This window comes from Vicia villosa, unplaced genomic scaffold, assembly GCF_029867415.1.
Source record: "Vicia villosa cultivar HV-30 ecotype Madison, WI unplaced genomic scaffold, Vvil1.0 ctg.000353F_1_1, whole genome shotgun sequence".
Classification (NCBI taxonomy): domain Eukaryota; kingdom Viridiplantae; phylum Streptophyta; class Magnoliopsida; order Fabales; family Fabaceae; genus Vicia; species Vicia villosa.
Genome location: NW_026705160.1, coordinates 146,593 through 160,182, shown reverse-complemented (window position 1 = coordinate 160,182; position 13,590 = coordinate 146,593). Strand labels below are relative to the sequence as shown.

At 34.8% G+C, this 13,590-nt stretch overlaps 2 protein-coding genes across 4 annotated transcripts; one reads left to right on the top strand and one right to left on the bottom strand.

The window, feature by feature from the left end:
• Positions 1-3,320, bottom strand: LOC131627261 (cysteine-rich receptor-like protein kinase 10). Its single transcript, XM_058898098.1, has 7 exons — positions 2,521-3,320; positions 2,294-2,437; positions 2,085-2,206; positions 1,793-2,003; positions 1,460-1,697; positions 1,223-1,373; positions 1-1,125 (listed from the first exon to the last, which is right to left on the bottom strand). Exons 1-7 carry the CDS (start codon positions 3,308-3,310, stop codon positions 799-801), a joined length of 1,983 nt encoding a protein of 660 aa, XP_058754081.1. The 5' UTR covers positions 3,311-3,320; the 3' UTR covers positions 1-798.
• Positions 3,321-6,132: 2,812 nt separating this feature from the next.
• LOC131627265 (cysteine-rich repeat secretory protein 38-like) lies at positions 6,133-8,145 on the top strand. 3 transcript variants are annotated; one of them, XR_009291417.1, is made up of 4 exons: positions 6,133-6,885; positions 6,992-7,266; positions 7,549-7,645; positions 7,762-8,145. XR_009291417.1 is itself a non-coding variant. In XM_058898103.1 (3 exons), the coding sequence occupies exons 1-3, from the start codon at positions 6,225-6,227 to the stop codon at positions 7,552-7,554; spliced, it is 942 nt and encodes a 313-aa protein (XP_058754086.1). In that variant the 5' UTR covers positions 6,133-6,224; the 3' UTR covers positions 7,555-7,686. The 3 variants fall into 3 exon arrangements, 2 of the variants coding, with proteins under 2 accessions (XP_058754086.1, XP_058754084.1); XM_058898103.1 differs by lacking the exon at positions 7,762-8,145 and having other exon boundaries at positions 7,549-7,686; XM_058898101.1 differs by having other exon boundaries at positions 6,135-7,266; positions 7,762-8,136.
• Positions 8,146-13,590: the final 5,445 nt, after the last annotated feature.

Sequence of the window (13,590 nt, the reverse complement as noted above, 5' to 3'; positions counted from 1 at the left end):
ATTTTAAAATTCCTTCCTTTTCTTATGCGAACAAAACATATATTCAACTTAAATTACTCTTTTAACTTCCTATTTCCTCAATACCTCACGAGCTAATTTAAGTTTTAGGAAGTGTTTGCATGTTAGTATGTTTGAAAGCGTTAATTAGAAGGAAATGGAAGAAAACAATGCCGAGTAGGCTGAGTTAATTCATAACTGTCTCATTAACGCTCTGTCACGACTCAGCGTAAAGGATCAATGGCTTGGTGCAATGTTGGTTTGCAAATCATGGTTCAGTGCCTTCAAGGAACCGTCTCTTCACTCTGTATTCAACCTCGAACCCTTCTTTGACTTGTCGCATAAGTTAACAATTTTTCTTCGAAACATTTGCAGTGATGATTTTAGTAACATGATTCAACGGCATTTCATTTCATATATATAATGGGAGATTTCAAACAGATGTTTTCTGAATTTGACAATTGCTAAGAAGATTGTCCAAGATGTAAACTGTGAGTCCATCATCTCATCTTCTTTCTTCAGCTATATTGCTAAATATATATTTTCGATAATTACAAAGGGGATAACTTGATTCAAATTCTGCTACCGATTTGAGGATCTCACTGGTGGAAAATCTGTAAGTACATCTGTCATCATTTTCTGAACTTTGATAAGAATGTGTGCACTAAACACAAACTTTCTGTTAACCGCATAGGCTTCAAGGTAACTTGAATCATCGATATTTACAAACATGTAGAAAACATTATATATACAATATACAACACAAGATTTGGAAGTAACATATTAGATGAATTCTAACTTCTAAGCAGTGGCAGAGAATGCAGAACTTACTGATGGACTTATTCCATTGAAAGTTGATATAGAAGTCGAACTAAACTCCCCTCCTACTATCTTTAGCAGTATTCCACTATGCATAGACTCCGTCAGCTCTCTCGGAAATGGCAACTCCGCTGAAGGGCTAGTGAGATACGAAACAACTGTTGCCATTGTAGGTCTATCATCAGGTTTCTCTTGAACACATAGTAAACCAATATGAATACACCTAACCACTTCACTATGGTTGCATGATTCTTTTATATCTTGGTCTACTAGTTCTAATGGTGTTTGATTCATCCATTGTTTCCAAGCCTGTAATAATTTGTTGAATTAGATATTATAATTATCATTCTCATTTTGCTTCTTTTGATCAACAAAAAGAAATGAATTATTGAAAATCAATACTCACATGACCCAATAGGTCATCGTCGCTATCTGATAAAAGAGAACGAGCATTTCTTTTTGAACTAATTATCTCCAAAATTATGACTCCAAAACTAAATACGTCTGATTTTTCTGAATATTGTCCATACATTGCGTATTCTTGAGACATATAGCCGCTATAAGAACAAAACATCAACTAAATTAATAAAAATGAAACCACGTAGTTCTTGTAGTCATATGAATATCAAGTCCACAAACTTACTATGTTCCAACAATTCTGTTTGTACTTCCCCGATCTTGATCTAGAGCGACCATTCTTGCCATGCCGAAATCAGATATTTTGGGATTCATATTATCATCTAACAACAGATTACTTGGTTTGAGATCACGATGAATAATCTTCAACCTTGAATGGTTGTGTAGATAATGTATGCCATGTGCAATTCCTTCGATGATGTTATAACGTTCAAACCACTGTAGGAATCTAGTCTTGTTGGGATCTATCAATACATCATCAAACATTCATTAGAGTGAGAAAAATATTAAACTCTTGTGGCGATATACCAAAATCAATTCATACAGAGAGGTGAATTACCAAATAGAAAGTAATCAAGACTTTTGTTGGGCACATATTCGTAAATGAGCATTTTCTCTTGGTCCTCCAAGCAAAAGCCTATTAAGGTTACCAAATTTCTATGTTGAAGTTTGGCTATTAGTAAAACCTCATTTATGAACTCTACTGCACCTTGTCCTGAACTCAGAGATAGCTTTTTCACAGCTATTTGCCTTCCATCTATAAGAATACCCTGAAATCCTAACCAATCGATTAGCTTAGAGAAAATTAAAGTACAAACACACAATACTCAATTTTGCTTATGATATGTTACCTTGTAAACCTCTCCAAATCCTCCCCTGCCTATTTTATTCTCTGATGAAAATTTCTTTGTGGCTGCCTCAACTGTGGCTAAACTATACTGCAGTGACTGTAACGCCGCACTTTCATCACCAACTGGAAGAATAAATATACGTGAATCTTAAATGTAAGCAAAGCTTTTAAGAAATGAGAGTTGACTTAATTAAACTTTTCTTTACTTACAATTTTCTCTCATAAGAGTTTTATATTTCTTCCAAGCTGATCTTCTGATGAGGAAATAGCAGCCTAAACAAAGTAGAATTGTTGACCCGATAACAATAACAACAATCAAGACCATTCTTGTTTTTGACCCGGACTTGTTCTTTCCTGCTTAGACAATTATTATTTTTATTTGTTGAACGCAATCTTTAAAAAATTGTACTAGAGATTGAATCAATGAGACCTCTTACCGGAAGAAGGAGGCGGAAGCGAAGATGAAACATCTGTTGTATTGTAAAACTTGTAGGAATCATATCTGATGTTACACCATGCTAGAAGAGCTCTAGCACCTTGTTTTCCTTCACAACAAGTCAGAAGTGTTCTCGCCGCATTTACTAAACATTCCTCACACTGGACATTGGTCAATCCATTGACACACTGCGCCAACCCATAAACCGAAGAGCTGCTTATGCTTAAGTTGAAGTTATCTTCTCCAATCGCGAATTGCGTTGTTGTCTGAGAATCTGCAGCTTCCGTAGCTAACTTATCCAAGAAACTCATCAACGTTACATTAAAGCTATCCAATTTTGAGGTAGTGATGTTCTTCCCGTTATTCAAATTCGCTCTTGGGACGATACTGGTAGGACTAAAATACCGGTTAGAGTAACGCAGCATGCATTCATCAAACCATATAATTGACTCCGTTTTGTTAGGACATAAGCGTGTTATATTTGTAGCTGCAGTGATTACACAACTCTGACACGCGGTGGAGTTAACATCACCGCGACAGAGGAAAACACCGTTGACCACGTTTGTTGTTCCCAATCCCATGAAGGTTGAGTAGAAGTCAGCGCCGCCTAGCGTGGCGTTGGTGACGAGAGAGGAGAGGAGGACATTGAGATTTGATTTGAGTATTGTGTTGTTGTTGGATTCGAAGGTTTTGTTGTTTGGACAGTAAATATCATTGTAAGTTGGAGATAGTGATGATGATGTTGAAGTTATTGAGGTAAGGCACACGAAGAGAAAGAGGAGCTGAAACATTTCAGATAGATAGGAGCAGAAAGAGTTGACGTTATTTTTTGTTATGTTTGTTATATATATGCTTGTTTGTGCTTTTTCCTTTTGATTTTTTTCTTGTTGATCCAGTAGTGTGAACACTCTAATGAACTAGTCAATGAATGTTATTTTATTAGTTGAATTAAAATAAAATAATATAAATTAAACTAAAATCAAATAACTAAAGTTGGGATATTGAAAACCTCCACCAGAGGAGCCCAGACCCAATTATCTAATTAGAAGTTAATTTTTCCTGCCATCTCCAAGAAGCCAAGTAGTATTGCTTTTCAACTCCTCAAAACAACCTTTTATACTATTCCAAAGAGAAGAATAGATGTGATATTTTATATGCCTTTTGCTTCCTCAGGACCCTACTTCCAATACATATTCAATGGATTTATATAGTTTTAGAAATAATTTAATGAAGATTCAAAATAAGGGAATCTTTAAAGGGCAAGGGAGAATATGTATTTTTTACAAGGTGTTTTTAAGATTGGCCCTCATATAACAAGAGACAAATTACGTATTAATCTTCTTTTTTTTTTTAGGTTAGGAACTACTATATTTTTCATCTTACGGAATCTCACTTTGGGCCCAACATGTTACTCTAAATAGAATGCCAATGTTTCTCAAGTTTTGGGTACAATAATTTTACTCAACTTTTCTCATTCTTTTTAGAAACTTTTTGGACGTAGTTGATCCGAGAAGAGACCAAAAAAATTAGAAAACTAAACTCTCTCGCTTAATCTGTTAACATGACAAAAAGAGGAGTAATTATATTGCCACCCCTTAAATTATACATGTCACCTCTTCAATTTTTTTATTCCAATTTTACCCCTTATGAAATACAAAGAATTTTTCGACGAAATTTCTGATACACCCTATCAAATTTTTGGTACGAGGAAATTTCTGATAGTGTATTTAAAATTTTGGGTATACCGGAAATTTCAAATTTTCGGGCAGTACCAGAAATTTCATTATAACTAAAATATTCGGTATGTTTCAATTTTAGGTTTTTTCAACGGTTGAGATTTTGCCGACACTTTTGGAGGGTAGTGATTGCATCGACACATGTGTGGTCTAGAATGCATCACCATTTGTATAAATAGGGGTCTTACGGTTATTGGATAAGATATCTCAACAAAATGCCTCTTCCTCAGTATTTGATTAATGTAAAAGTATTTCAATGGCTGCAACCCTGCTGTTGAAACCAAGATTTCAGATGGCCCCGAATCATTTGCCATCTTCAAAGAAACATTGAATAATTTGCTGCCTGATTCTGATAACAGAAGGGTGACAAAGATCGAGTTTCGGGAGGATTGGATTGATACAAATGGAAAGGTGAAATACAACCTAATCGAGTTGAAGAATGATGAAGATGTGAAGGCAATGTGGAAATCATTTCGCCGTAGGATAACTAAAGGTCTGATCGAAATGGACGCGCAGATCCGAAGATCCGTGAACAACATAATGAAGTGTTTGAAATGTCCAGAGTTATCAGTTAGTGCCTAGGTTTTTTTGTTTTGGAGTATTGTTTATGTTTGTTGTTTGTCATATGATGTTTGTTAACTATGTTTGTTTGTTATTGAGATATTTTATTTTCTTTATATAATCGAAACATGTACTAGCAAAAAAGATTATGCAATAAAAAGATGTTTGTACAAAATATACATATAATACAACCATAAAAAATTAAATCTACATAGGCCTTCCACGAGCAACATCGGCCAACCTAGTTAAAATAGTATGAACTTCACCATCAGGGTTCACAAAACCCATGGGGCTATCTAAGTGAACGGCGATGAATTGTAGGCGGCTGTCCTGGTCACCCACGGGAGGTGGAGGTAATGGCGGTGGATAAAAAAATCCCTGGTACCTGAAGGCCCTGGAACATCAGATGTCGTGGCAGGTGGTATGACCCTAGGGTGTGACACATTGTGTAACCACTCCAAGTATCCATCCTATAAGCGACATAGTCAGTGTATCCCTTCAACACGGACCTGTTATAAGGTCCTTCGAGGAAACCTCCATCAGTGTGTATTGATAGTTCCGTAGACGCACGAGTGGTGGTGTCTGTATCCTGAATCACCGACTCCTAAACTATATGATCCTGAACCACCGGCTCTTGAACCACCGGCTTCTCAACTATCTGCTTTTAAACCACCGGTTCCTAAACCATTGGCTCCTCAACTACCTGCTCCTGAACCACCTGCTCCTTAACTACATGCTCCTCCACAACAGTGGATGTTCTACCAGTCTTGTGGCTAGGTGTGCGGAACCTGTCACTGCCTGTTGCTCAACCCTTCGTTTCCGGATAGAACCGATCGGAGGAACGCGTCCAACACATAGCTCTGAGGCTTGTACTTCATCAGTAGTTCGAGCTACCGCACAGGCTCTATCGATGATCCGTCCCGCAATAGAACGGTCTCTGCCTCTAATTCTCACTGCAAAATTTAAAAATATAACAAAAATAACTTCTTTATTTTTTAAATTGAAATACCGGAAATTTTAAAGTTTCTGATATGATAATAGGTTCTGGAAATTTCAAAATTTTCGATAGTATTGGTAAATGATAATACCTAAAATTTTGAAATTTCCAGTCAAAAATAGCGGAAATTTTGAAATTTCCAGTCAAAAATAGCGGAAATTTTGAAATTTGGGAAGACTTGACCATAAAGTACAAAACAAGAAGAAATTTGGGAAGACTTGACCCTTTCTTTTTGTTGGATAAAAACACTTGACCCGTGTTTTTAACTTCAATAGATATTTCTTTCCTTAATAAATTCCATTACCTTGCCGTGAGTACCATGAAAGATCTATAAAAAGCTACTTTCTACATTCATTCTAACTACTTCATTCTTCCATAATTTTCTCACAAACCACTCCAAACAAGAGCAATATGCTTTCTTTGCGTTGCCTTCTGTTTTTATCTCTTCCTCTGTTTTTCACACTAAACTCTCAAGCCAACGACCAATTAGTTTTCCGCTACCACAAATGTAACAATGATCTCGGAAACTTCACCGACGGTAGTACCTATCAAAACAACCTTGCCACCGTTCTAAAAAATATATATTCCAACAAAGAAATAGACTATGGATTCTACAATTTCTCTTATGGCCAAAAACCTGACAAAGTAAGCGCAATTGGATTCTGCAGAGGAGACCTTAATCCAAATGATTGCCGTGACTGCTTGAAATCCTCCGCAGTACTTCTCACAGATCGGTGTCCAATTCAGAAAGAAGCAATTGGATACTACGACCTGTGCATGTTACGCTATTCTAATGCTTCAATTTTTGGTGTCATGGATACTGATACTGGTTATGTTTACGATATAGAAAATAAGACAGGGGTGGATGATGCATTTAGTCAAACACTTAATGGCTTGTTGGATGAACTTAAAAGCACCGCGGCTGAAGGCGATTGGCGTAAGAAGTTTGGTATAAAGAGTGTTAAAGTAAATGAATCAAATAACAACAATAACGAGACTATATATGGGTTGGTTCAATGTACACCAGATTTGACAAAGAAAAGTTGTACTAAATGCTTGGATTCAGCTTACGGTAAGTTCTCAACGTGGTGTAAAGACATGAAAGGTTGTTTGTATATGGGACCAAGTTGTTCGGTTAGATATGATATAGTTCAGTTTTATCAGTCTATAGTTAACAGGACGGAGTCACCAGCACCACGGCCATCGCAAGCACTTCCTCCTAAATCTGCATCAACAAACTCGACAGAGTCGCCAGCACCACAGCCCTCTCAAGCACTTCCCCCTAAATCTACATCAACCAACTCCACAGAGTCGCCGGCATCACAGCCATCTCAAGCACTTGCTCCTAAAACAGCATCGACAAACTCCACCAACACAGAATCACCAGCACCACAGCCTTCTCAAACACTTGCTCCTAAAACTGCATCAACCAATTCCACCAATACATCTCCAGGTAAAGATAACTTAATTAGGTTTTGTTTGTCTGATGAATTAAAATTATAATTCCAAGAATATCATTTTTAGAAATACCATTGCCAATAATTTTGTTCATAAGTTTTGAAACAAATATGAGAATATAAGAATTCTAATCACATATTCTTTGAAATAAACACATGCCTAGATTTTGCACATGTATATATATTTTTTAACAGTTTTAAGTTTATTTTATATGTTTACCATTATAAGCTGTTTTTACTTTTTTTATTTGACTATCTTTAACTAACTCTGATTTCAGGATTAGGAAAGAGCAAGAAACTAAGAACTGTCATCACTATCGGTATAGTAGTTGTTGCTGTGTTTGGTTTGAATTAGGCTTCAGTGACTCTACCCTGGTAAAGTCACCGTGCCTTTCATCTAATATCTACCATTTGATCAATCAAAACCTCCATATAAAGTTATGTCTTTTCTTTTTCATTAATTGAACACATAAATTATATACATGTTTCAGCTCAAATGAAATACTCATTCTCTATTAGCGGAAGACTCATTGGTTTGACTCAGCACTGTTCTGTCTCTTTGTCGCCGTCGTGCAAGTCGCTGCCACTCGGACCGCCACCATTACCCCACCTGACTTTATCATTCTGTTTTTTCTTTCATATTTGTGATGTGGGGTATGGTTGGCTATTTTTTAATTTTCAAACAAAACTTGTTTGTGGGACATTCTATCATTGAGTGGTTCAACTCGTAAAATTAAAATTTACTTTATATTGTTGTCCTTGACAAATTTTAACTATTGTAAATGTTTGTATAAGTAATTGATATCTAAACCTATGAAACTTCCGGTGCTTCATATAATGTGTGGTGTTTTTTTTTTTGTAACAGAGAGGAGTGTTTCTTTTTAGAATCACTTCAATTTTTTTTCGATATTAACTTTGAAAACTTGAACTTAAAATACAGATTGTCAATATTTATATTAGGCATATTAAATGGTTGAGGCGTAATGCGATCATATTTAGAGGTGAACCTTATAGTTTTACTGATTGCATGTCGGGTATTATTTGGTTAGCTTGGACTTGGCTCCAATCGTATTATGTTTTGAAGGATTGTTGTAATTTTTATATTTGGAACATTCTTCCTCTTACTTGCTTTGAGTAATTGAAGAATGTCTTTTGTGTTCCTTTCAGGTTAGGAGTATCCATAATACTTCTTGATTAATTCCATTGCTTATTAAAAAAAATATATATTAATTGTATAATACTCATATTTAAGGGGGTAATTAGAAACAAAACTAGAAATATTTTTAGTAAAATGAAAATATTGCTATTATTATATTCTACCATACTAATAATTGTATTTCAAACTTGCTAAATTTAATTTTGTTATCTTTTTATAAATAAATTATATGTAAAATGTCCTTTAAGTGCATTATGTTACTTCTAATATATAAAGTTAATTACTTCTGAAAATACGTAAAATACATCCGTATTTGTTAACTTATTTTACAAGTACCGAATAAAAATACCCTCAATTTATCAGTAAAACACAAAAAATATCTATATGAGCTTTTTAATTGTGTTTTCATTATCTACATGTAAAAATAGTAAAGAAAACACCAAAACCCATCAAAAAGCACTGAAACTCGCTAAACAAAATAGGGTACAGTAAGCGAGCTATGTCGGTTCAAGATATCTTCAAGACAAAGTTACTTCACAGGGAAGCAATGCAGTTTAAAGATTACGTCAAAGCCAAGTTACTTTCATGAGGAAGCGATGGTTAGTAGCTTGCTAAGAAAAGTGGCAATCTCATTAAGCGAGCTAAGTTATTTTAAAGAGAAGTAAGGGGTTGCTCATTAAGAGAGCTTGAGGCACACTAAGCAAGGTTAAGGCTGCCAAGGCCACTTGAAGGATGAGTTGGTATTTCTTAATGGGGAAGCTTGTAGGCGTGCTATGCGAGCTTTGAACCTTGTTTAGTCAAAATGGCAGACCAGAACACTATAAATAGGCTCTCAAGTAGTTCATTTGAAAATAACTTGGTGTAATTAAGTAGTTTTCTTGGTAGGAAGTGAGAGAAATTCATTATGTACCAGAAACACTACATGAGAGGAAAAGAGAGAGAGGTTGAGGGCGGAAGCGCTGTTTGAAGATTGGCAACATATGGTTTTCAACATCTTTCTTCTAGGGCTTAATTGTAAAGCTACGATGAGTAAGCATAACTTTTTTTTGTTGGGTTTAGATGTGGTCGTCCTAATGCTCGTGCATTGATCTAGATCATGGTGTTCTATGTGATTCTTCTTAAGCTTTAATTTTGATGAGTTCTTCGTTCTTTTTGCTTGATTTAGATTAGCTACCTTAAATATGTTTTTATGGAATGAGTTGATATTTGAAAGGTATTGGTCATTACTAGATCGAAGCTTTTCATCTATTGGATATCTTAAAGTCTAGACATAGATTTAGGTCTAATATCCGTATGAACTATTGAGATGTAATGTTATTGTATTGGTGAATAGGATGAGAGGTCGTCTATTAGGTAATAAGATGAATCTCACGTCGTTGACTCAGGTATGAGCTGCAATAAGAATGATGGACGATAATATTAATAGCTAATTAGAATTGCATATTACTGTTCAATGAGATTCAAATAACATAATAATATTTAAGTAGTAAACGTGCTAAAATGTTATAAAAGAGCCAAAATGGCAATGTTATTACAAAGTTAAAGTAATTAATAAAAGAAGAAGCTTGGACTTAATCGTCTCAATATGTTTGAGAATTTAAGCCTAGTGTCAAGCCTAGAGGTGTCAATTTAAGGGGGCAAAAAATTTGAGCCCTAGCCCACTTAACAAGAGGGCCTAAAATTATCTAAGAATAATGAGCCCCTAAACATATAGGCCCCAAAAATATAAGGCCCTAAAATTTAGAAGGGGGCCTTGGGCCCCAAATCAAAAATTAATAGTTTTTAAAAAAATATTTTAATTTCAAAAATTTTTAAAATAAAAAGTTAATAAATTTTTTTTTTAAAAAAAAAACTACTTTTTTATATAAATTACGTGAATTACTTTTATTCATATAAATCATTTCTTTATATGGAAGATACTCTATATAGTTAGCTCAATTAGTGCATTATAATGAATTACTTCTATTCATATAAATCATCTTTGTTTTTTCTACAGAATAATACAATATATCTATTGAACTCATGGACATAGAACTTTGCTAGGAATACTTAAATGTCTCAATGACTTCCTATACATTTTTCAAACTAGAAATGTACGAACGAAATAAATATGAAAAAAACATGAATATATATATATATATATATATATATATATATATATAATTCCAAATTTTTGATATTACTTGTGTGTTTGTGACAGGTTGAGTTATTTAAGATTAATTAAGCAACGTTTGAAAGAAAATAACAAAGCTCTATGGATAATTTAAATCATCTACTTTATTTGTCTACTAACAGAGGTGGAGTTTTTTATGTGCGATGGAGTTTTCTCGTTGAAAAACAAAGGAATTAGTGTAAAGTTACTGTAGAGGTGGAACTTTTGAAACAGAATAAGGCCCCATCAATAGGGCCCAAAAATAACATAATAACTAAGGGGCCTAAAATTATAGGGCCTGGAAAATTTCTTATTAAGAGAGGGCTTAATAAAGTGGGGTTTTAATGGGACCAAAAAATTGGGACTTTGAAAAATTGGACTTACAGCTCTAGTCAAGCCTTAAGTCTTCAATCCATAACTTCTTGACTTCTACTTCCATTCAAAGAGAAACCTCAACTTGCTGAATACCAATGTTTGCCTCCTGATCGATGATTTCTTTGGATGAGGTGGAAGAAAAATCCTTCAATTTAACTTTCTTCTTTTCCAGATCTTTAATTTTTTTGTTAGTTTCATAATTTGGTATGATAGACTAAGATTTGTTTATCATAAGATACCATATGACCCTTATGTTTTTGTTGTTGTGCTTCAAGAGCCTTGATCCGTTTTTTAGAAACCTCACTAAGGCCCCATTATTTGGATATATCTTCAGTTTTGTTGAAGGAGGTTGGTTGATGTTTGTTTAAGAATCACATCCTTGCAAATATGGTCGAAGAAGGGCCTAAGGTCCAGCGAACTGAACAAGGGAATCAGGGGACTTGTGGTTACCAAGTTATTTTAACAACTGTTTGATGTCAAACTCAGCAGAAGCGTCCTCTTCGAACAACAGATTCACAGATCCATCGCTAAGATTGTTACGTCTTAGGACTTAGTAAATTTAGTCCTTTAGACATTTCCGATGTTACACCATGATTTCAATGTGAAGGTCTTCGATGTTTTACAATCATTTTGCAGTTGGTTAACTACGGTTCAAAGATAGTTTAGAGACCAAGACATGTGGAAACACACCAAAGGCTGGAACACATATTAGGGTACGTGTCGAGCACTGAAGAAGTTACTGTTTTCGACGGTTATCAATGTATTAGTAGATAAACAAATTTCGTGTATAGAATTAGAGGTACGCTATTCTAAGTAGAAATTTCTATAGAACTCAAAGTACCTGAATTATAGAGAGAAAAGAGTTTGAGAGAAACCTGTATAAATCTGCACACCATTTCCTTTAAGTCTTTTCAATTACAGTAGTTATTTCATAACATTTCCTTTTTTTTTTGTAAGTTATCTCTACCAAAATTTTATTGTAATTAGAAATTATATCCAGTTCGATCAACATTCGAGCATTTAACTTTCAATCAGACACTTTTCCTTTGCATTTATTTTTACATAAATTGTCATCGAGACTTTTTGAGTTTAACCTCTTAAGTGAATCAAACTCTGGGTTGTTTACTTAAAAATATCAGTAAGCACTAACAAACTAACCCCTTAGATATGAAACTTAAGCTCTATAAAGATGCACACAAACAAGACAAGCAAAGACTCAAAATAAAACCTAACACACAAGATCTTGATCTCTATCTCGTTGCTTCAAAGGTAGAAATGAGTTATCTTTAAATAGAAATCTATGTGTTAGGCTTTTCTCCAATGGAAAATTGATTTGAGGCTAACCAGATTTGATTTGGATTAATATTTGATTTGCTAAACACATTCTTTATGAGATTTTTTTTAGTAAACAAGATTTCATTCAAACGGAGAACTAAGGGTTCTCCAACCTGTTTACAAAAGGAACGGCAAAACGCCTAAACACAGAAATTACATCCCAAATATAATTACGATAAGAACCATAGGGGTTCTTTGACAAAATCGTAAAACGAATAATTGGAGTGTGTAATTTCTCCGCAAAAAGACCATCTCCAAGCCAAGACTTTGATGTTCCAAGCTAAATCATCAAAATTCCAAACCTCTTCCCTAAAACAAACCCCATTCCTACCTAACCAAATAGCCCACGTCGTTGCCAACCAAATAATATCTACTTTCTTTACATCTACCTTCTTAGATATACAAAACGAGTGTCAATCCATAAAACTCGACAAGCTCTCTTTTTCCTCTATCCCACTCTTACCAATCCACTGTTAGGAGTAAATTAATGGTAAATTCATGTGTTAATATAAGTGATTTCTTCTCTAAACCAATGCAAAAATGTGATGAATCCATAGGTTTTTATTAAGAATTGAACTGAATAAGTTTAGTTCGTGCGTAAAGCAAATCGAATCACTTGTGGGTGTTATTGTTGCAGGTTTTGAGCTGAATAAGAACTTAAGAAGAACATGAGGAGGAAAGAAAGCTGGAAGTCTCAAAGGCTGAAGAAAAAGATGGAAAGTACAAAGGGCGCGCCGCGAGAGTTCCTAGGCGCGCCGCGAAAATACTTCTGTTTGAGGGGCGCGCCGCGCCAGCCCGTTGCCGCGCCGCGGCCTCGGCGTTAAAAGCCCAAAAGTTCTGTTTTAAAGCCCTAGTTTTCCAAGTGGTGAGAGATTTTTGTGGGAGCGAAATTAGGAGAGCTATCTGATTCTGAAGCTGAGAACAACAATTGAAGGTGGATTCTTTACCAATCGAAGACATTCTATTGATGAAGATGAATTCCTCCATTGATTCTTGTATGTTCTTCATGTCTATGGAGAGCTAAATCCCTCTTGTTGAGTCTAAGGTAGTAGTTAACCTATGAATATACATTACCATTGATTAATTCCTGTGAACAATTGTTTGAATTTATTATCAATAAGAAACCTTACTTTTAATTTACATCATTGTTGAATCTTTGATCGAAAGAAAGGATTTAACTTTTGCCCTAGGTTACTATATTGATTCAATTGCAATTTGCAGAGATGGAATTGTAATTGGGTTTTCATAATTATCGTTCTTAATTACTATTATCGTTATTGTGATTTGGAGAGATCGAATCTC